The 25,019-nt window shown below is 39.4% G+C and overlaps 1 protein-coding gene across 1 annotated transcript; it reads right to left on the bottom strand.

Annotated features, from left to right (window-relative positions):
• Positions 1-4,913: 4,913 nt before the first annotated feature.
• Positions 4,914-15,616, bottom strand: metrn (meteorin, glial cell differentiation regulator). Its single transcript, XM_034194317.1, has 4 exons — positions 15,338-15,616; positions 12,999-13,432; positions 10,159-10,218; positions 4,914-6,917 (listed from the first exon to the last, which is right to left on the bottom strand). The coding sequence occupies exons 1-4, from the start codon at positions 15,442-15,444 to the stop codon at positions 6,604-6,606; spliced, it is 915 nt and encodes a 304-aa protein (XP_034050208.1). The 5' UTR covers positions 15,445-15,616; the 3' UTR covers positions 4,914-6,603.
• Between the last annotated feature and the right edge of the window lie 9,403 nt (positions 15,617-25,019).

Raw genomic sequence — 25,019 nt, 5'->3', positions numbered from 1 at the left:
GCTGTAAAAAGCTAAACACCGTGTAATCCATCAGCTGCTCTGTTTCACAACACATTTACTGCAGCTAGTAAATCTGAGAGTTTCACTCTACAGTATGTCATAGTCTGGGATCTGTGCACAGCATGCAGAACATTACTTGATTTAGCAGAAATTTACAAGACGAATAAGAGGAACAGGTGATGGATGTACAGTGCTGCAGTGATTATTGACATGCAGAAATGACACTGCTGTTGTAAAATTTTAAATTATCAATGGCCACTAACTTTGTGTCAGTTTCTGTCCACCTGGAGGGAAAAGTTTAGTAAAATTAATAAAAATTATTGTATCAGGGTCTCTATCACCCATATAAAGTAGAAGTTTAAAATAAATATAAATGTTTTCTGTATCTCTTTTATTATTACCTTTCAAACGTGCAATATTTTCAGTCATTGTGTTTAGCATATCACACTGTTCAGGATGACTACAAAATTTAATAAACGGTGCATCTGGAAAGTATTCACAGCACTTCACTATTTCCACATTTTATGTTACAACCTTATTCCAAAATGGAGTAAACCAATGTTTCCCCCAAAAGTCTGCTCACAACACCCCATAATGACATGAAAAACATTTTTTGAAATTTTTTCAAATTTATTAAAAATAAACAAAAAAAATCACATGTATAAGAAATCACATGTACAGTGCCTTGCAAAAGTATTCAGCCCCTTCATATTTCACGCATTTTAATTTGTTTATGGCATTTCAAATACAAAAAGTAAATCAGGCTTCTCAGTATAAAAATTTGTAAAATTATCTTCCTTAGACTCAAACTGAAGGCAATTCTCTACAAGTTGATATAATTAATTAAAAATATAAAAGTCAAGATGATGGTTTGCATAAGTAATCAGCCCCTTTGCTATAGAGGATGTCAAAAAGTTTTGAGCCTTGCATATTGTTCCCAGTCGGATATTACAATGCATCACACCTGATCTCCATCAATGCCTTAGCTATTTATTTCATATAGGATCATAATGCTCACTTCATTTGTTGAGTCAAAACACCGTGTGGAAGAGACATACCCTCCAGTGAAATGGAAAAATCTGTTTTGGCATTCTGCTTCACCAGGACAATGCACCAGTCCACACCAGCTGGGTTGCCATGGACACTGTGCATAAGTGTGACTATGAACTTCTTCCTCACCCACCCTATTCTCCAGACCTAACCCCTAGCAATTTCCACCTCTTTCCCAGGCTGAAAAAATACCTTTGGGGCCAGAGATTTGAGGATGACAATGAGCTGACTGCTGCAGCAGAGGGCTGGTTAGGGGACCAAGATGTTGAGTTCTACCGATCGGGTGTCAATGACTGGTAAACTAGATGTAACAAGTGTATGGAGTTAGAAGGGGAGTATGTTGAAAAATAAAATTTTATAAATCCAAATATCTTGCTCTTTCTGTTTGAGGCTCAAAACTTTTTGACATCCCCTTTGGTATAATACCTGTAAATAATCAGTTTAATTGCCAGTTTTCTTCAGACAAGTCAGGGGATGGATACATGAACATTTCCATGTCACTGAATATGTGTTGAACTTTATTTACATCAGTTATGAAGAAATACAAACAGTATGGCACTCTATGGTAAATCTGTGTGGAGTGGACAGTTCTCAAAAACTGAGTTACTGTGCAAGAAGAAGAAGAGTGAGGAAAGCCACCAAGACACCCAGACAACCCAGAAGAAGTTACAGGCTTCTGTGGCTGTGATTGGAGAAATTGGAGAACCTTGCAGCTCTTCGTTTTAATAAAGCCCTCCAATGTGTACCCTCAATCTCTTTTGGCAAACTCCAGACGGGCTGCCATGTGCCTTTTACTAAAGAGTGGCTTCTGTCTGGCCACTCTACCACACAAGTCTGATTGGTGGATTGCTGTAGAGATGGCTGTCCTTCTGGAAGGTTCTCCTCTCTCCAAAGGAATGCTGGAGCTCTGTCAGAGTGACCATCAGGTTCTTTGTCACCTCCCTAACTAAGACCCTTCTCCCTCGATCACTCCGTTTAGACGGGTGGCCAGCTCTAGGAAGAGTCCTGGTGGATCTAAACTTCTTCCATTTATGGATGATGGAGGCCACTGTGCTCATTGGGACCTTCAAAGCAACAGAAATGTTTCTGTACCCTTCCCCAGATGTGTGCCTCAAGACAATCTTGTCTCGGCGGTCTACAGACAATTCCTTTAACTTCACGCTTGGTTTGTGCTCTGACATGTACTGTCAACTGTGGGACCTTATATGTAGACAGGTGTGTCTTTCCAAATCATGTCCAATCAAGTTCAGTTTTGAGCTTTATGGTAAAGGCTGTAAATACGTATGTACACGTGATTTCTTAGCTTTTTAATTTTTAATAAATTTGCAAAAATCCCATAAAACCTTTATTCACATTGTTATTATGGGATATTGTGTATAGAATTTTGAGGAAAAAAAAGAATTTCATCCATTTTGAACTAAGGCTGTAAGAAAACAATGTGGAAAAAGTGAAGTGCTGTGAATACTTTCCAGATGTACCGTATACAACACAGCTGTCATGTTTGGTATATTTACTCAGATAGTTTTGTTTATTTGGGACAAGCACACCAAATGTGGGCCGTGGTTTCATCTGAAAAGGTGGGACTTGGAATTCTGCACAGGTGGTTGTACCCAAGTGGCCCCTCAAGGAACTGCAGGTCTTGGCAGAGCAATCCAGGCTAGCGATAGCATAGCAAATTAGCATTTGTTTATGTTTTGTTCTGATTAGAAATGTTGCCATGTGGAACCAAAGTGAACCAAGGAAAAAGTCCACCATTGTTAACTTCATGGTCTCTGGTGTGGGACAAAGCAAACACCGAAAATGCTGTTACTTTGCACTGTAGCCACCTGTTACGGTACTTAGTTGCACTTATTTGCAACATGATGATCAGTTGGACCCCCCCGTATCTTTATGCACACACCTTCTACTTTACAGACGGCATGTGGGTCATGCATAATGTTACTGGATGAAGACTTTCTTGCACTAACCATATGACTTGTGGGCATTATCCAGCCCCTGGGCTGCCAGTTTGATACCCATCATAATGCATTTTGTAAATATTTAGTTCTGGGGGGTGTTAATTGCTTAAAAACTTTAGTAAATTTTAAACAACAAAGGTTTCAATTGCATTTTTACAATGTTTAACCAAGGCAGGAACTTCAGCTTGCGTGCTGCAGACTTTCAGCTAATTGCAGTGGAAGAGGTGCGGCTCGATCGTGACATTGTGTGCACACGCTCAGGACAGACTAAGCGACTGTGTGGCACCTCTGCTCCGCCGAGTCTGCTGTGCCACTCCCTTAATGACAATTTATTGCTTCCTGGGGCCTGAAAATGAGAGTCTAAGAACAACAGAATTCCAGCTGCTATTTTCTGCAAATGCCTTCAGGGTCCTAAGCCCCCCCCTCTGTCTGTGCATGTTTCAGCCCCTCGCTCTCTCAGGCATGCCATTTGTTTGGCGCTTTCAAAGGGTTTGAATCATGGTCAAGTGACATGTCTGAGAAAGGTTGACACGATAAAAACCCACATTTTCTAACATACCTTAAACAGATTTCCTGTATTTTTTTTATGCATTAAGTGCTTTAAAGCTAGTGTGTAGGATTTAGGGGTGTTTATTAGCATAAATGAAATACAGCATTTATAGTTATATATATGGCTTATGACAGGAGAAGGCAGGGGAACATGAATCCCCGTCACAACACAAGCGAAATCCTGACTGGCGACAGCATAATACAATCTGTAACCTCACCACTAGATGACACTAAATCCTACACACTGTAGCTTTAAGGAAAAAAAATCCATAAACATCAAGTTTTATCTCACTTATATTTAATGGGAAACATAAACAATAATCAATCTTTTCATGCAATTTTTTTCCAGAATTTCTTATTAACATATTTACGTTCACATTTGTTTAAACATAAATTTACATAAAACACACATGCCCTCATACACACAGACGCACACACACACACACACACATAAAAATGGCAGTGTACTCGTACAGCATGGCAGTTTGGTTGAACTTGTTAATATAGCACACATCATATATGCATCATGTTATAGAATATCACATCTCCAAGAAATGCATATAATATCTTCAACCTTGGCCAGTGTAATAACTTATATTTTTTACTGGCTCCTACATTTGAGTCTTTCAGCATTTTGTTCTATTGTAGTGTAATACTCCTGGAATTCCGTTCAGCCTGTTGTCAACAGTTGAAAGAGGGTTTACATTATAGTCCTATTTAACTTTACAACATAAAATATATTCTTGAACTTTTTTGTTTTTGTGATATGTGCATCTTGAAATAGAACAATAATACATGTAAACACCAGCAGAAAGCAGTGAAAGGCAGCTGCTGCAGATAAACTTTCAACACTTTTGAAAAATAATTCTCTTACAACCGAAACGTAGTTCACTCACTTATTCATCTTCAACCGCTTACTCCGATTAAGGGTTGCAGGGGGGCTGAAGCCTATCCCAGCAGTCATCTGCATGGTGCAGGTGTTTAATTGAAGCAGCAAATATGTTGTATTTAGGGGTGTCCTAATCACTTTATTTGCTTCAAAGCAATATATATATATATATATATACATATATATATATATATATATATATATATATATATATATATATATATATATATATATGTTGTCTGTCCAATTGTATTTTCACAGATTTTGACACTTGCACAGGAAAAACTGCAAAAACATAAAATTATATTTCTGGCAATTGATCGCTATACTGCTTTAAAAATAATAATAATAATAATAATAATAACAAATCACAACCTGCAATCCAAGCTGCTCCTTAAAGTTTTTACAACAAAGTAACAACCAAAATGCTTTTTTTTATTACCCTTATCAATTTCATTTAATGCAGAATTAACTTCAAAGAAAGGCGCAAGAGTTTTTTTTTTTTTACTTCTTTCCACTACGTGTCAGTAATGTTAGGTCTGGAGTGTCCAGCCTCTTCTCTCTCTTTTTTTAAAACGTTTTTTACCCCGCCTATTAAAAAGATGGTCTCGATTGAAACACAGTTTTCGATTGCAAAGTGGATATAGCGCCATCTTGGATTAAATCTGACTAGCGGTTGTGTGATGATTGGTTGAGGGTTTGTACGTGATCATTTCGACCAAGTTGTTGCGCAGGCAAGGAGATGCTGGAGGAGAAAAATAATTTTGGATGTTGACAAAATAAGACTCTATCATCAACAACCATTTAAAATTAATAATAAAAAAAACTTGAATGCTTACAATTTTTATTGATGCATCACTATTTCTGTATTGTTCTCTGATGGGTACAATGTGGAAGCGAATTATGAAAAGCGCCATGATAATGGATGATTTTAAGCCACTGCAGAACCTGAAGCTAACAAGGAAAGTTGACAGCAGTTGGTGCACTTTCAAGCAACAATTTAAACTTGACATTGAGGCCAAAAGACTGGACACGAAGCCAGACAGCCTCCAACAGACTTGGTACATATTTGAAGCGAAGCAGAGCATAGATATGTTTTTAAAACACGCCATGATGTTGCTTGTTAGCAAGCATTGAATAGAGCAGTGGCCATCAGCTTTGTCGACACGTTACTTAGAAAATGGATCATAGACGACTCCAACTCGTGTTGAATAACACTGATACCAGTCAGTCAAAAAATGCCTTGATCAGCCTCGATATTGATCTTTGAGACTGATTCGGGACATCCCTAATTTTATTACAATCTCCTGAAATAAAAGTCTGAGCTGACAATAACAGAAAAGTGCTTCCAGCACTGCTTCTAGCCGCGAAAATCCTCAGTTAGCTTTGTGATGCTCCGTGCTCACATTATCTGTACATATATTAAATTCTTGTTCACTTCTCTATGCTACATATAGTTGCTTTATTTCTTAAAAATTCTATTTTCTTCTTTTTTTGGTTTTCAGTGCTTGCAGCTTTGCACTTTCCAGATCATTCCCTTATCCTTTTCAGTGCAAATATTATTCCTATCACGTGGCCCTTTTCTAATCTCTTCAATTGAGGATGGCTCCAGTAATGATCCAGCCACTAAAAACGTGATTAGGTGCTCAGTTGCCTCCAGCCGGCTGCTTAAAACAGTTGACCACGCGTTTTGTTGCAATCACTAAAACACTGTGGGGGGGAAAAAAAAATCCTGGATCACCCCATCTGACCTGGATGTGTCGCAGCAGAACTTTTTAGAGATATTCCTGAGTTCCAAAGTCATAACAGTCACCACGCATGGACTGATGGTATCAATTTATACCAAAGCTTTTTAAAACAGCTGAAACTGCATAATGTTGTCACATTTGTCTAATGCCAAAATCTTCATTTTTACCATATCCCAAACTTCGTGACTCCACCGGGTCTTTTGGACCAGGTGATTGCATATTGCACTGATCTTAAGTCCTTTCGGAAGATGCCATCCGCCGGTGGTGCCGTGGCTAACCCAGCCAAAGCTTGTGCACCATGACGTCTTCCTAACCGTGTTACCAAGAAGTTCTGGCAGCCCGGGAGGAGGCTGGCTTCCCGCACAGCCTTGATTCTACGCGGCAGACGAGCTGACGGAAAGTTTCTCACTCAGTCTACAGGCAGTTCACAGGGTATCTGCTGGGCCGCTTTGGCTGTGGTGTAAGTCCGCTGGAAGTCTTTGTATCGAGGAGCGCAGCCTAACCACGCCTCCCCAAAATGGGCTCGACCAGTGAAAAGAAAGCTGCCCGGTCCTGGTTTGACGCCACACTGCAGCAAAGTTCTAATCTCGCCCTGGTTCCTCAACCGACTGGTGCCAGTGAATAGGGCGTATTTCTGACGAAACACCCGCGTGGCGCTGACCTTAATCACTGCCGCACGTAGATTCTCGTCTTCCTCCACTGACTGAATGTTTCCACGCACCACTGTGAATAAACAAAATATAACATTAATTCCTACAATATTTCCTTCTTATAATTATCATATTTTCTGGCCTGCTTGAGGTTTCTTCCTCAAATCATCACAGGGAGTTTTTTTTCTTACCAATGTCGCCTGTGTGCTTGCTCTAGGGGTTGAAGGTTAGAGCTTACTTCCCTTGAGGCAGCTTTGTTCTGATTTGGCGCTATACAAACTAACTAAATTGAATTGAATTTCTGATGATGTCTAGTGAATTTCTTAGTTCTATGCCTCAGTCATGGTTAATTACTACACTAACCCGCTGTCAGGATTAGTCACATTATAGCTCTGTCAGTAGGGCTTGAAGATATGTTGTAAATCTTTGGAATCCACATTTAATTTTGCAGGTTTCCCTGTGGATATTGCCCTGATGCTAGTGCTAGCAAAAGTAGCATTAGATGTAAAGGTTATCCAACTTTCTTTGTAGATAAATTGGTGTATAGTGGCTACTGTCATCAGCATGTCACTCAGCAGGTTAGCTTTGGTCATTTAATTGGACCTTTTCCAAAGTCCAACTATATGAGGAGAACAGTGTTATTTAGATCCTCAGAAACATGGAACCATTTGTCTGGGGGTATAAGGCAAATAAACTGTAGATGTTATTTTTAAAAGATTTTAAAACAAAACTGTATGAATGAATTGAAAAAGCATAGATTTTGAACTGAGTTCAATGTGAAGGATTATGTATTGAATTTGTTAATTGTATGCGGTAAGTGCACAATCAGGTGTTACCATTTTAATAATGCAATGTTACCAACCTATATCGCATAAAATAATGCCATTAGGGACATTAGAAGCTATTGGTAAGGACCCTTGGGCATACCTTTATCTGTGCCCTGCTTTTTACAGTTTGGAAATGCATAAAAAACCTCAAAAATGGTGAATATATGGTGAAAAAAATGCAATTTTTTGCATGTTACCTCGTTTCATGTGAAATTTGCTCATTATTTAATAAAGCTGATATTTATCTTCTCAAACCTTTCAAAGAACTACACCAATCATTGACATTCCCAGTATTTCTCTGGTCATGACACAAGTTACGGAATCAAAATATCTTCACTTGGAGCCAAGCAGCAGTCATTTGAGTAAAATAATAGGTTTGTAACCATTTGTCAATTCATTTGTGAAAACACTATGTTCTAAACATAAATCCTTTGATTTCATAATTCCTGTTTATTAGATTTGACACCTAAATGGATCCCCTACAAAACAGTGCGAGTAATTTGTTTCAGTTTTATTGCTGGAACTTCTGGGAAATTCACATAATCAGGGATGTGGATGTCCCCCAAAATATTGTAGTCTCCGTAGTAGCATACTCACAAAGAGGCAACACTAGGTGCAGGAATGATACCAATATATTTCACTAGAGTGTCTTTGTCTCAACCATGATCTAGAAATTGAAAGTGATATATTTATTTTTAGTACCTCAAGAATGACAATTTGTGCCAAATGTAGTCTCCGTAGTAGTAGCTCTATACTGGAATCACTTGTAAAACTATGATGGAGGTTTTACAGCAGAAATTTTGGTCCAGTCTTTTGACTCACATTATAGGACACAGAAATAACACCATTTCCAATGCTTTGGTGTGTAACTTTTTGGAATAAAAGAGTTCTTCACAAACCTAATGTAGTCTCCGTAGTACCTGTTTTTGTTCACAACGATCAAGCACTCAGTCTGTCACCGAAAAAAATCTAAATGGTATTTGCTCATGAAATTCTGCATGAAGATCCCTTGGGATGTTGTTATCATTGTGAAACAAACTATTAAGCATTATACTGAATTTCATTTTTTTGCCAAAAGTGAAACACTAGTGGTACACCTGATTGTGCAATTACCATAATATGGAGTATTTATCGCTGGAAAGTAATTGTATTGTGATTTTAAGTTATTGGACCCCAGGAAGACTAGCAACCACTTAGTGGAAGCTAATGGGGTTCCAAATAAATAAAGACGTACTAAATCACTGTTTGCTGCCACTGTGATGCTGAAGAACACAGAGTTTAAACAGAAGGTTTTAAGGTCTGCTACGGTAACCGGAAATAGTTTTTTTTTTTTTTATTTATTACCATAAGTACTCACTTTAGCCTGGAGCTCTAGAGTACGATGGCAAACGAAGAGGTTTCCTGTAGTCGTTACTATGCAACATAAAGGTGAAAAAAAAATTTTTTTTTTAAATTTAGGTCGATGTTTTTAAATGGTTTTACGATGGGTGGAGACATGTTTGTTTTTTTTTTTGTTTGTTTTTTTTTTCAATAATTTAGCCATTTTTACTTGTGCTTTTATAGCTAGCTAGATAGATGGAGGTACGTTATTAATCCCAAACTGGGAAATTCTTTAAAAAAAAGTTTTTATAAATCAGCTAATTCTTAAACGAGCCAGGTTAGCTAGCATTAATCCAGGTGAAAGGCACTGTGCTAGCAAGAACTCAGTCTAGAATTTCTGTTGTCATATACAAATATGTTGATTTTTAAACTAGTGGCAGTAGTTGGTATTGTTGTGTCCTGTCTGGTAAATGTCCTCTGTTGCACTGTTATGACAGAAACAAAGATCTATTTATGATCACCACAACAAAACTTTTTAAACCCGTTGCTGCTTATACTAGCTCACCCAGTGGTGTGTTATCTTGACTAATGGTGGTCGGATGAGGGCTCAGAATTAAGGACTAGTAATGGCCAATTTGTGTTTGATGGACACTGAGGGAGCCTTGAAATATGTCTCTCTACTCTGAAGGTTTTAGTTCTTCAGAATGGAACTGCTGAAACTTTAGGGCGGTGTCACATGTCATCAGACTGGAAATAAGGACCTGGACCAGCCTCCGTGTGTTTACGGTGTGCTCTCACAAAAATAGTCATATTACATATAACACATTACATTTTTCTCATCATTGTGATCCATTTTTCATTGTTTCTGATACTTGTGTCCATCTGATGAAGACATTTTGTGACTCAAATCCAGCACTGATCTGAAAGGATGAAAATGCAGCCGGTGTACTGATGGCACAACAAAATTTATCAATCAACACACGACCTTCCACCCCTATTCTATGTGTATTTTGGACTTGCTAAACCTTTGTACTATTGACAACTGAGGATTTCTGAGTCACTTTGGTTTTCTCTTTCACTGAGTCAATGCAGCTGATGTGAAGATTCTGATGCAAAATAATCACTTTCTCAAATCTGATCTGTTACATTTTTTCATAGGTCACCCACCAAAGTCACTGGTACAGACTGCCATCAGAATCTCAGTGTTGTTGCAGGGTCTGCAGGCATCTGGAGAGACATGGAGAAGAAGAACGTGGTCAGTTAGTGGCCTTGCATAACGTTGGACACATGGTGAATGTTGTGTTGCGCGTCTGGAAATTCAATACCAAATTTCCTGATTAAATACACAGGAATGTGAGCAATGAATCAAGAGGCACAAAAAGCTGAGGCACACTTTGTCTCACAGTGCACATGTGGCCTATTGTCGGACCAGGTCGGAACAACCTCTGTACATCAATGTTTGCAACCACATTCTTATCCTGAGTCAGATGACTTTAGTAGGAAACGTTTGGAAACCTGTCGAGTTAAACCTGACGTGGTGAAACTAAACAGGTCAAGTTGTTTTAACATAGAAGTTCTAGGAGAACTTCTAGAAGTCTACTACATCCAGTTCACTGTCAATAAAACGTGACCCACTCAGTTTCATCTCGTACAAAAACTTCATGCGTATAAGACAACAGGTTTCCATGTGATTTTATCGCGAAACAGCCTCTCCTAAAGATCATATCACAAGAGCATACTTTCGTCATCTTTATGATCCAGTTTTCATTGTTACTGATTTGGGGTCAGAAATAAGAGTTTGGAAGAACAAATTTAACCACACATGAAAGTCACATTTTCTCAGCATATTTCGTTTGGAAAGTTACCGATTTTTGTCAAGCACACCTTTCCCTGTTTGCAGTCAAACACAGAGATTTCCAACTCTCTTTGAAAGCCCCAGGGAGAGTCTGATCATTTGCACAGTGGCCTTAAACCTCAAGCTTCTAGCAGACAGCTGCTACTTTTATAGTTATCCAAGACAACCCATGGAGCATTTAAGGTGTGAGGACCTTCCACCCTGTACTCTTCGGGCCAAAGGAAACTTCCCCAATTCTAGGGTGTCTACAGTCACACCACATCAAAGCCCCCTAGATAGAGGCCAAGTAAAAAGAGTGGGGGTGGACTACAAAGATGGCCAATGAACCATGGTCCCACTTCTATGAACGTCCTGCCCTCATTTCTACCAAGACCTGACAACTTTTATTATTATTCAAAAAGTGCTAGACTACCACCACTACCCACCCAAAAAAAGAGTATTTTTCTGTAATTTGTAGCAAGATCTTCATACTACTACTACTACTACTACAAAAAAAGATTAAAGCCAAAACCATCAAAGCATTGACTAAACCGAGTAGGAAAAAAAAGTCCGGCATTTCATTGCGTTCACGCTTCTTGTGCTTCTTTGGAATCCCTTTGCCCACCCCACGCATTCCCCTACTTAGCCAAATCCTCTTGATAAATGAGATTCTTTCCACTCCGGTCCGCCGCACTCCCTCTTCCACCCCTAATCAGTGTGTGTGTGAGGTAGGGGGGAGGATACTCCTGTAGACAGGTCTGCCCACAGAGAGGCAGCTCAACAAAAGAGGGGAGCATCTCAGCTGGGCAGAGGCCTCCGCGTAGCCTTGGCGACGGCAGTAATCCCAGAATACTCATGCGGCACTCATTCAGAGTGCTCTGGAGAAAACCCCACATACTGTGCTTTTGTCCCCCCACCCTTTTCCCCCAATTTCTGTCTCCCCTTTTCTTCCTCCCAACCAGCAGACTGCACACCTTTGAGGAACGTTTGGTCACTTCCTCTTTCCTGCAGCCCACAGAGGCCTCTTTGGAAAGTTTTGAATCACCTAGAAAGGATATACTGGTGAATAATACCATCACTTATGGTTTATACTCATTTGAATTGCCTAATATTTTCAAAGGAAGAAAATTGATCATTTCTGCAACAAATCTTAAGTGTTTCTTGGCGCACATCCTTGTGCGTTGCAACCAACCAAAGCCTTGGCGACGAACATCCGGTTATAAGATATAAAGTTATAAACAGTTACGGGTGTGGTCGCTTTGAGTGACAGGTGCTGGGCTGAGCGTCATGCTAGCACAGACTGCTAGCTGCTGTCAGTTTCACTGTTTGTCCTGTCTGAGGAATTTATTATGAATATCTAATAATATGGCTTGAGGGCGGTTAATTGTACTAACAGACCACCTAAGACGTCTCTGCTGGAGTATTTCCGTTAAGTGAATTTTTGTTAATAGCTTGGTGATGTTAGCTACAGTCATAACGCCGCAGTTATTGAGGCAATATGCTGGTCATAGTTTTTAATACCAGCATCCAAGCCACTCGTTATAACAACCAGTGTACACGCTGCAAAAATATGCGCTAATCAGTCTGCGAAAGTCAGGTGACCTAGCCTCTTATCTTTAGCTAACTTGGTAGCTTTGAGATAAGTGGGTGTGTTCAGGCTTCATTTGTCCCAACCAGGTGATGCCAGTCTTACTCATGCCCCACCTCTTTACCATTTATGGGTTGGCTAGGAGTTAAGCGGAGTCCGACACTGCCAAGATGGCGATATTTAGAACCGCCCCATTTGAGGTTCAAACCCACTCTTCCAAAAATCTGTGGGCAATGCCACAGAGGGTTTGTAGCGTATACACTCTACATCACCAGTTTGTAGAGTATATACTCTACATCACCAATTTGTAGAATATGTACTCTACAAACCCTATGTGGCATTGCCCACATAGGGTTTGTAGAGTATATACTCTACAAACCCTATGTGGCATTGCCCACCGAGGGTTTGTAGAGTATATACTCTACATCACCAATTTGTAGAGTATATACTCTACAAACCCTATGTGGCATTGCCCACCGAGGGTTTGTAGAGTATATACTCTACATCACCAATTTGTAGAGTATATACTCTACAAACCCTCTGTAGCATTGCCCACAGTCTATACAGTCTACGTTAGTATCTCACCTTCACTGCTGATGGAGGTGGAGTCGAGTGACAGGCGGGCAGACCAATCCCCTCTCAGCTCGTAGTGAAAGGAGGCAATACGCCGGCTGATATCCTGATGGGGTGTGGCTTGCAAAAAAAGGGCCACTCTCTCCCCAGGCAAACGGCTGAAGCAGCGCACCCTCGGCGGTGGGGAGGACTCTGGGCGGTCTCCTACGAGGAGTTCCAAGACCCCGTCTCTCTCCAGGTACAGTTGGGCTCCGTGGAACTGTTCGGAAGGTTTAACACAGGCTGTGATGAGGCCTGAGCTGCTACCGCTGGGTCCTACTGCCACAGACGGCAGGCGAGGTGACAGAGTGAGGCGCAGAGCCCCTTGAGGGTATAACCAGTCCAGGGTTCCCTCAGAGCAGTGCAGGGAGATCTGCTCTACGCTGCCCTGCTGCTGGGACAAACCGCTGTGTGATGGAAGCACACGACAAGAGAGCACGAGATTAAATAAAGGCTACATCATTGCTCTCGACCATCTACCATCTCCAAAAAGAACTGCTGACTGAGATAATAGAGCTGTGAAAAGGTTTGCGTCCCCTGGAGCTTTTACAAATTTTATTTATTCTTTTTTCTTTTTTTTTTTTACATCAATCACTAATCAAACTCAAATCTATTTATATATGTCTGCCACGTTCGAATATTTCATGGGTTGAATTGCGCAAACAGTGCTTCTACCCTGTCAATCAGAACTTGTGGCTATATTTTATTTAAAACAAAAATTATTACATCAAAAAAAAAAATCACGCTTCTTTATATGAAATTTTTTTTAATTGCTACCTTTAAACTCTACAACATGACGTAAAGTAAATAAAAGAATGAAATATATGGGTATGGAGTGAAGTCATCTCACTGTGAACTCGCCCCTGGTGAAGTCACCCCAGTCCAGGTGAAGTCACCTCACTGCAAACCCACCGCAGGTGAAGTCACCCCACTCCAGCTATCCATGCTTAATTTTTTTTTTAATAATTAAGAATGCCTAGTTTAAAGTTAGGGACTTGCCAGTGTGACGTATAGAACTGGACAGTGCTCCCCGCTTCTACCATCATTGGGCTTTTTACCTGACAATTACATTCCCCGACCTTAAAACATCATCTTACTTACAAAACTTGAGTAAGAACAGTGTATTATACCACTGATGTGTATAAATAATTTATTACTGAACATATCAGAATTTAAATATTGTGTTACAAGAATGGGGTGACTTCACCTGGGGCAAGTTTGCAGTGGGGTGACTTCACTATTAACCAAATATATGTGCCCCGTTTGTCTCTCACAATTAAATCACCACTTTTAATGCCAGTTTTCTTTACTCAGGGGAAGGATTCATGAACAATTCAAAGTCACTGCATACTAACTATATCTGAAGTAGGCAGGGCTCAAAAACTGTATGCAAGAAGTAACCTAATGAGGGAAGCTGCCAAGACACACCCATTACAACTCTGAAGGAATTATATAGGCTTCTGCAGCCTTTTGTGGAGAAACTTTGTCCGCAGCATCACGACTCACCGCTTCATGGTGGAATGGAACATACAACAAAATGGTTCAACTCTAGGCTCAAGCCTCTCATGTGTCTTGTGGCAAACTGCAGCTACAATTTCACATCTTCTTTTTAAAGAAAATCCTTGTTCTAATCCACCGTGAAGTTATTTAAGCCTGTAACTCCTTCAGAGTTGGCATGTGTGTCTTGATGGCTTCCCTCACTAGTTAGTTTCCTTCTTGAACGGTAATTTGGCAATGTTCTTGCATCCAATGGACTCCTTTAAAGAAACCTGGCTGTAAAAGTGATGATTTATTTATGGCTGGCCTTGATATTTTTATTTAATGTGGGTTATGTTGTAGAAATTTGTTTTCCCTATGAATTTAAAGGGCAAAGTTTTACAAATTTTCATATAAAGAAGTATGAATTGTTTTTATGAAATTTGATTTTATTCTAAAAAATGTGTAAAGGCCACAGGGTTCAATCCACAACTGTTGGGTAAAAGACACTGAAAATAATACGACTGTTAATAAACAACTAGTTTTACTGAATTAAAACATAATCAGGAGGAAAATGTGCCACTTATGGCTCTTTTTTTTAATTAATAAAGTTGTAATACAACTACAGATTCTTTACATTCCAACCCTGGAGTTAGAATGGCAACACAGATCTGGCAACATTTATTTCATTCAGTTAAGCATTATTATTTCTTGGCCCTTACAAGTGTTTGCAAAGTCTAAAAATACCAGACACCTGCAGCATCTCTGTGCACCACTTGTGGCATCAAATGTCTACACTAGCTGCAAAAATAGAGCATAAAGTATGAAGTACTTGCCTTCCTCTCCAGCTGCACTGATCTTCAGAATAACTCGAGAGAACCGCATCAAAAATGGAAAAGAGTAAAATCCAAATAATGTAGATCCAGTCGCCCACACAAACCATTTTAAACAGAGGGGAAGAAGAAAAAAGGAAACGAGGGTTAAAAAGAACAAATTAGTCCCAAACTGCGATGTACGACAGGTTTGGGAGAAAGATTTCTTCATGAATTAAATAAGTGTGTGTTTGATCGGCTCCATAGTTTGGTGTGTGTGTGTGTGTGTGTGTGATAAGAGGCTCCTACAGAACTTCTCTCAGTTCTGAAGTTATTTCCCCCCCCCCCCCCCCAGAAAAACTTCACCGACCAATCAGAGGCCGCCAGGAGAAACTTTAAACCACTCACGGGCTGGAGGGGGCGGGGCGACCGCGTTACTGTTACGCCGCGTTACAAGTTACACCCCTCCCCCCTCCCCCCGCATTTAAAACTGCTGGAACACGTGTCTGAAAAAAAAGAAAAGTCTTTTTTTTTTTGCTTTAAATTAAAGATTACAAATAATAATAATAATAAAAAAAAGTGCCGTAAAAACTACTTTCACTCTAAATAGAAATGAATTTAAATAAATTGTTCAAATATAATCATAAAATCGGTTGTACTCCTGATGAAAGCTGCAAAATATTCTTGGTGATGCCCCCTGTTCTGGACGGTGTACACATTATACAAATAATGAATGTTTATGAGTTCAATGGTACGAATATTTCATGAGGTTGGTACATTCCAGCTTTCACCGAATTAAATATTTGTTCCTTTGAAAGAATGTAAAAACATTCATTATTTGTTTTATATAATGGCTAAAATAGATCCTTGTCATTTGATATTATATTAATTTATAAACAATTTATTAATTTATAAACAACATAAAAAATAGAGCAGTAAACCAAATAATATATAATAAAAACTTTACATTGTAACATTGTTATAGTGTAAAGTTTTTATTATATATTATTTGTTTTACTACTCTATTTTTTATTTTGGACAGAAAATTGTCTTTTATGTTAGCACCGAGTACCGCAGCAATTTCCTAATGTTGTGAACTTGTTCACTCATATGGCAATAAAACTTTTCTGATTCTGATTCTGAAAAGGGACTTATATTTTGGTGCGGCGCTGCACTGACTTTGTGTACTTCCAGAAAAAGAAGAAAAAGACTTCGTGTACCATCCTCACTCCAGCAAAACACATCAGAAATTTGGTGCATCACTGCTGCTCTGACATCAACAATCCAACACGAACTTTAAATACGAGACCAAAAATAATTCTGACGATGTCATCCGTGATGCCGTGTACCAACTTTGTGTACTTCCAAATAAAAATTAAAAAAAAGAGAGACTGTGCAGCGAAAAAAAATCACGTCAGAAAGTAGTCCAGCTTTTCATTCTAACCTCCTCCTAACAGCTCTTCATGCCTCCGGACGGCTTACAGCGCAGTGGCTTTGTTTTGTGTGTGCGCAGAGTGCAATGGTACCAAATGTATGGAACCAAATTTGCACAGTAAACAGAACCATATTTGCATGCTAAATGCAAGCACCAATCAAATGACAAGGATCCACTCAGCCGTTATATAATGAATGACGGTCAGATGCTGTTTGTTACAAGCTGATCCTCATGTGGTGGCACCAAACTTCTCCGTTTACTTCATAATTTGCAGCCGGTGAACGGAAACAAAGTAACGAACAAAAAGTAACAGATTTCGCTAGGGAAAAAAAGTAACACTGGGATTTGTTTACCATATGAAAGTTTATTTTCACATAACTATTTATATGGAAGGTGTTTAAGGTTAGAGTTAGGAGTTAGGGTTCATTAACTTATTCCCTCATACATGCCATCAATTTCTTAATCACTAAAACACCCATCATAATGTTTTACACTATGTAACAAATACTTTTTTCCTGTTACTTTTGTCCTACAATCGTGGTTGCCAGATGTGCTGTAATTACACACACAGCTGTAGCACAAGCGGTGGTTTTGTTGTCAGTAATGTGTATTTGCCAGTCCATTTTTGCACAAAACATCTTGGATTTCTGATCTGATTTGGATCAAATTTGGTGGGATTCTTGAGGGTCAGTCAAGGACAAAGTGAGTCGATTTTGTGTTTTAGTCGAGGATAAAATTGCTCAAGTTTGGATAGAATTGGTTATGCTTCAAGAACACACAAAACCAGGAATTACAGTGTCAATGAATTACAATGAATTAATTTGCATGAATTGGAGTCAGGCACATACATCACAGGTGTTGCACGCTCTGTTGTGCAAAATGTCAAATATTTAACAGAGAAGAGACAAAAATTGCAAGTCACCTATTGGCAATGTTATTACTGTTATTCTACAAGTACAACAACATACACAACATACATACTGATGATGATGATGACGATGAAGCTTTTGCCTCCTCTGTTTGTCGTGACTTCTGCCCTTTGCCCCGCTGGGCATCTCTTTCATGTTGTGGTATTTATACCAAATCAAATATTCTTTTGTGACACCACAGCCATCCATCTCCTTGAATCGCTTTGAGTTGTATGTGTGTGTGTTTTTGCACATGTGTGAGCGCGTGATGAAAGTCTGGACTAGGCCCTCCGGTCGAGTTATGACAAAGCCTCAGACTTCCACAAAAGCACATGTGCAGAAATCCAGCTGCTTTATTGTCTGCGGCAGGACGGCGCTGTGTTGTCTGCGCGACATTTCAAAGCAACAGATTTTAAAGCGAAGCGTGACCGAGGTCGAGCCAGTCTATTAAAAATGAATACATTAATGCTTAAACATCATTGTAAATATGTCTCAGCATCCACCTTAGTAAAATGCAATCAAACATGTCCACTCACGCGTGTGTGTTTGCAACACTGTACACATAATCATACATGAAGCAGGGGTGGTGGCCAAGTGGTTAATGCGCTTGGTTTCAGTTCAGAAGGCTCCGGGTTCAAATCCCACCCCTGCCACATTTCTCCATGTAATGTGGAGTTGCGTCAGGAAGGGCATCCGGCGTAAAACCTGTGCCAATTCAACATGCAGAGCCAACTTGGATTTGCTGTGGCGACCCCGAGTGCAAACAAGGGAGCAGCCGAAGGGACTTACTTACACATAATCATACATGACCTTAGTATGACCTGAAGTCCAGTCACTTCCATACAGACTCAAATTATATAAAGTGTGGTTCCAATACAAGGTTGTCAGAGTTCAAATATTTTGAGGTCAATATTATTAAAGGGGAAGGCATTACAAGTCGATTGCTGATGAGAACGAGCCCCTCATGACTCCATGGAGAGCGGTGCCATTGAATGCACAGCAGGCTAAGGTAAGCAGCAAACTGTTTAACTGGATGACTTAAAAAGTGCATTCTAAATCTGCATTGCATCTATTAAATTAATTTTTGTCCCAAGTGAACAGACTGACAACAAAACAGTCTAGGCTGAAAAAATGCTAGGGTTCCGTTTGAATGTCAACTTATCTTCCCATTGTAATTCAATGAGAATTCTCACTTATGACAAAAATCCTGTTAAATCACATCTTTTATTTAAATGAGGTGTAAGAGAACAACACATTCGCTGAAGAATTGTTGGTGTCTCAGCACAAATATCCATTTTTGTGTGAAATAGTGGAGAAAATTTCATTTGATTTCACAGTTTTGAGATTGATGAACTTTGGTTATTTATATTATTATAGCTTGTGTTTGTTAGCCTCTGAGGTGATAGAAGGAGCATAGCATCCCAAATGTTTGCTATATTAGCTAGCTCTTTAGCTTTGTATATATACAAAATTCTGCTTTACCGCACAATAACCTGTTCAGAAACAGATCAATATAAGTTTACAATCAAATTTAATTTAAGAGTGGATGTAATGGAGGAATTAATGAAGAGTAACTATTCAAGTCCAGCCAATATTCTAGCTACTTTGCTAAACCAGCTAGCTTGACCTTTGCACTTGTTTGGCGCACATAATGTGTGCAACAAACATGGGTTCATCAGGTTAATGTCATTGCTACTGCTCAGGAAGTGGTATTATTACAGTAAATAACTCAGTTTTGCTGTTGTGGCATTAAATGCTCCATGCTGACATAGCGGGAGCTGCTCTGCTAACCCACGTAGGAAAAATTTGTGTGGCCAATTCTTCGTGCAACATGACAGACTGTTAAAAAGATTTAGAATACTACATTTTCTGAGTGCTGAGCTGCAATCAAATAGAGTTTCAGAATGTCATGTGAAACAGCAGACCTGGTAGCTTTCTTTCTGCACCCAGAACAATGCTAGCTTTGACACTGAAACACTTGTCTGGATGTCCTCAGACTTGAAGCCACTTTCCAGCATTGTTGAGCTTTGTTTCTCTCTCTCTGTTTGTAGCATTCTTCTCACTGTTCTGTCAATGACAGGGTCTTCAAATAATCCCATTGTATGCATCCAGAGTAGTCATGCACATGTTAGTGCTGTGTCTATTTGTCTTGGTGTATTTGCAAAAACTGAGATGATGTAGTAACAATGTGGTGTTACGGACATTTATGACCTTACATCTATTTATTCTCTCAGGAAAAAAAGAGAGAGAGTGAGAGAGACTCATGCAGTGGTGCACTCTGTAAATGTTGAATTTTCTGTTTATTTAATGATGCAAGGATAGTAGCAATTCTGGAATACAGTATTACTTATTTGCTGATATTTAAGAGGCTAATAAAAAATTATATGTTGCCTTCAATGTTTCAAATTTAAAAAGAAAAATTGGCAGCCCATATTTAACTGATATTTATACAGTATGTGTGTATTTGCACCTCTATTTGTTAAAATACAGCAATATCACCCATGTGTCCATGTGGATGTAATCAATTTAGATGCCAGCTCAGATCAGTGCACAATTTCTCTTACTGCCAATAACGTAAATTATGGACATTACAACAGCTAACCTAACCTCACTCGACAGGTGTGTTTCAGTTCTCACTGTGGTCACTAGGGGGCTTAGGTCTGAAACCATATGTACACCATATCTTGAGAGAAATTTTGTATTTCAGCATGAAACTTGGTAAACACAATCACCTCACTAAGACCTTAGACATGTTTGATGCCAGGCATGTTTCAGTTCTAATTGTAGCCACCAGGGGGCCGGGTCTCTGACACATTGTGTGTCTCATATCTTGACAAAGACTTTGTATATCACGCCGAAACTCTATGTACAAGGTCAGCTCACATTTAGCGTCAGCAAGGGCAGCTGGTATCAAACTTGTGCCAAATCACTGTGCAGATCTAGATGTGGTGACAAAGCTGACATTTCTGGCCTCAAGAAGAAGAAGTACATCCACTGGCAATGGTGCTTGTCCTCATATTCCGTAGAATGGAGCAGATCACAGTCCGTGACTCCCCCTAAACGTGATGCCAATCTGATCCAAGTTACGTTCCCAGCCAATGCCGGTGTTACCGACCGAACGGTCCCCTATAAAAATTGGTCCACCCTGCCTTCACTGCACATGTGTCTGACTCTGAGACTGACTCTGAGTCTGACTCTCTAAACCCAAACAAATCAAAGGGAATAAAACAAGGCCGATTTAAGCAGAAACGAGGCGACAATCTGTGAATCGCTACTGATGCTCAGAAATGATGCTGCTGACACTCTGAAATGATGCATACGCAGTGAAGGCAGGGTGGACCAATTTTTAGGGAGGACTGTTCGGTTGGTGACACCGGTACCCATTTACAGCTGGGTGGACTTGAAAAATGCAGATGAAGAGTCTTATTGAACTCAAGGACAATGACAAGTGATGTAACTGAGAATCAATCCAAGATCTACATATTGGTAGCCCAACTCCTTATCCCACTGATCTCTGTCATCCTGCACACAGGAATCTGAACAGGAGTCAGTTATACTTTTATTTATTTATTTTTTACATTTCTAAAAATTCCAACATGTATGTTACTGTCATTAGCCTCTCCTTCATTTCTCTGCGCTGTAGCTGTGACCCTGTGCAAAAAAAAGGAAAGAGAACAGATGTAGAAACTATAATAGGATAGATCAGGAAATTGCTGCAAATATTGTTGATTAAAAAAAGTGTAATATGGCTTCAGTCAGCTGCTGGAGGATGTGCTGAGCTGAGCTGAAAAGTTTCTATTCCCAGACTTTTCAGCAGTTTCCCGTGACACCACAGTACAGATCTGGCTGATCTGACATTGCTGCTGTTTGTTGTCCTTCACAAGTCATCTGTCTGCAGGTAATGAGACCTATTACCTTGAACCCTTCTCTGATGTATTAGTCATACGGTCAATACCCATGTAGTTGGTTTTAATTAGGGTTTTTTTTTCTGGTTTATGCAGAATGTTGTGCTTTATTAAGTAGTTAAAGTACAATTGCTGCTTTACGATATGCTGTAAAATGAATGTGCAAAGAACCTGCAATGCATTTCTAAAAAATTAAATGCATGACATGAAAACATGCACCTCATGCGGAGTGATATATTGATTAAGGTGTGTTTATATTATTAGTCTTGCAGTGTGTGCATCACTTTGATTCACCCTAGAGCTGATAGTGGTCGATGCTTTGAATCACTGCTAAACGTTGTTAGCATTAACCATGTCATTTGCTTGACTACACTTATTTCAAACTTCAAAGTATTTTTTAAAACACCCCAGACAACTACATCTGAAAGCTGATATTTCTGGCCCCAAGAAGATGAAGTAAGCCTATTGGTGCCGGTGCTTAATCCCCGATTCCATAGCATGAAGCAGATGAAAGTCCTGGACAAGACGTCAGTGTGATGCATGTTACTTGCCCACCCGTGGTTGGTACCCAGTTACAGCTGGGTGGACTGGGACAATGCACACAAAGTGTCTTATTTAAGGACACAGACAGGCAACATAACTGGGAATCGATCCCGGATCTACACGTTGGTAGCCCATCATCTTATCTCACTGATCTACATTTCTGAATTCAACAGGAAACTAATTTATATGCTGTACAAATTTGAAAATTCCAACACAAATGTTGTTGTCTTTTCTCCGCTATAAGCAGTTACTGTTGAAGCTCAGCAACATTTACGTGGTCCAAGCTCAGCTAGCTTGAAGAGCCTTGGTGGTGGGCATCAAACTCATCAATGCTAGTGGCTCCACCCTTTGTTCCATGGAGACATCCCCCCAGTGCCAAGGTGTAGTACAGCTGGTGTATATGTCATGTCCATAATGATCAGATTGGCGGTTTTGCTCAGTGTGAATGATACAGAATTTTTGAACCATTTACATTGTACGTGTTGTGATGAGTCGGTGAGAGCCGCAAAACTGAAGTTTTCCCACCCGTCCATGCAGGTGAGGCATCCCGAGTGTCATTGGAGTTGAACGGTGGCCCGTATCTGTGAGAAGATCCAGCACAAGGTCACTTTTTACTCTCAGAACCCTGATGAGGGCTGCATGTGAAACGTGACACCTGCTGATTGCACTTTCTCAGGATCTGGATTGTGTTTGTGTGCATGACAGTAAATTTCTTTGTGTGCTTCAGTTTGTGCAGTGTGTGTATGCAAAGCCCAGTGGGAATCTGCTGAATGTGAGAGCAGATAAACAGAGAGCAATGATTGCAAACACAGCTGGAAACACACAGCGACACCCTGAGAATGTTCCCTAATGCTTTTCTAATGTAATGGATCATTTAGCTGCAATGTCACAAAACTTTCACGTCACATCTGTGTCCTTTAATGCTCTCTGTCATGATACTGTATAACATGACGTGAAAACACGGGAAGTATTCAAATAGATCCATTGCATTATTTTGTGATTTAGTCAGCATGACACAAGTCACACTTATTTTTGGTGATTATTTGTATCAGTCTCATTTTAGACATCTGAGATTGAAAGGTTCAGTGTATATATATATATATATATATATATATATATATATATAATATACATACATACATACACACACACAAAACCTACTATTCAACAGCTCCAAATATAACCTAATTACTGTGGTTGGGGTCAGAGGTCACAGCTGGGTTCCTTGAGGGCTCTTCATTAGCAAAGTGGAGGAAGCAAAATAAAGGCTGCAGGTGTCTTAAATGACCCTCATTATATGATATTTTTGCAAAATTCTCTATCTTTGCTTTTCATCACAAGCTTTAACATTTACATTCATTTGACGTTTTTGAAGGAAGCACCATCATGAGAACTGTTTTCTCTTTTTTCAAAACTTGGAGAAAACTCCTGGTTGAAACCCCGATGCAGTTTGAAACTGCAGTTAAATAAGATGCTACACTGAACACTACCAGCGTTTTCCCTGCCATCTACAATATGTAGCTAACTGTACATGCAGCCAAGTGGACATAAAACTAAATGAACATAAGGGGAAAACACTAAGCTAACTGAATACCTAACAAAATCTAATGCTAAACATAGAGCTAACCTAGTTTAAAGCTAATGGAATTGAAAACTACTGTAATCCTAAAATTATATGCATATTAAGTTAACAGACTACAAAGGTCAATGAACGCAAAGCTAACTTTAACATCCAAATGAACATCATGCTAAAAGAATAAGAAGCTAACTGAATAGCTAACAGACTAAAAAGTAGCTAAATATAACGTTAACCAAATATAAACAGATTCAAAAAGTGCTGTAACTGTATGTAAAGTTATACGAACATGAAGCTAATAGATTATAAAGGTAACTGAATCTAAAACTATTGTAACTGAATATTGTATATCACTAACTGATAGAGCAAACTGTATCTAAAGGTTACATCAATATATAAAGCTAAGTAAGTCCCTTCGGCTGCTCCCTTGTTTGCACTCGGGGTCGCCACAGCAAATCCAAGTTGGATCTGCATGTTGAATTGGCACAGGTTTTACGCCGGATGCCCTTCCTGACGCAACTCCACATTACATGGAGAAATGTGGCAGGGGTGGGATTTGAACCCTGAGCCTTTTGAACTGAAACCAAGCGCATTAACCACTTGGCCACCACCCCTGCTATCAATATATAAAGCTCATTCTAAAACTATTGCAGCTGAATCTAAATTTAAATTAATGTAAAACTAACTAGACATAAAGCTAAACATAATGCTGACTCAGTGTTGTGCTAACAATAGTTAATAAAATTTAAAACTAACTAAATGTTAAGCTAACTGAATATAAACATAATGAACATCTCAATTAACATACTAACTGAAACTAAAACTATTGTAAAAAAATAGCTTGCATAACTTTAAGCAGGGAGATTATGTGGATAGTGCAGACAAATTTGATGTGCTTTCATTTGACTCGCACATATTCTTTCGTCTTCAAGCGCATAAGGGACCAGTTTAGCTCCGAGGTCACCAGGCCACTCTCTTTTAATGTGGTTATTCACACAGGATTGTTGGTGCGAAGGCAAAAGATTTTACTTTTGATAGTCAGTGCTTCATTGAGAGCAGCAAAGAGATAAAAAGGCAAAAGAGACGCAGTTCAGTTACCGCAAAATTCAAAGGACCTTTGTTGTGGTATGCGAAGTTTGAGGGTAAATACAACGTCATCGCCAGACCTGATTATAGCCAGATTGAAACACACACGTTTTTCTTGATAAATATTTTACTTATAAATTAGAGCTGTTAGTGAATTGTTGAGGGTTTTTTTCTGATATTTATTTACAAACTAGGCTCTTTGATTGTTGTGGTGGTCTAACTGTTTTTAGAAGGAAAGCCACTGTTGTGCCGA

This window comes from Thalassophryne amazonica, chromosome 18 (genome assembly GCF_902500255.1).
Source record: "Thalassophryne amazonica chromosome 18, fThaAma1.1, whole genome shotgun sequence".
Taxonomy (NCBI): Eukaryota; Metazoa; Chordata; class Actinopteri; order Batrachoidiformes; family Batrachoididae; genus Thalassophryne; species Thalassophryne amazonica.
This window is presented reverse-complemented; position numbering and strand designations above follow the sequence as displayed.

What these genes read in the sequence shown, in the direction of transcription:
- metrn (XM_034194317.1), bottom strand. Translation starts at nt 15,444, where the DNA reads ATGGTTTGTGTGGGCGACTGGATCTACATTATTTGGATTTTACTCTTT. An exon ending in CACCTCCATCAGCAGTGAAG is followed by an intron (nt 10,219 to 12,998) that starts GTGAGATACTAA and finishes ATGTCTCTCCAG; the next exon opens with ATGCCTGCAGACCCTGCAAC. An exon ending in AGTCTGTACCAGTGACTTTG is followed by an intron (nt 6,918 to 10,158) that starts GTGGGTGACCTA and finishes GTTTATTCACAG; the next exon opens with TGGTGCGTGGAAACATTCAG.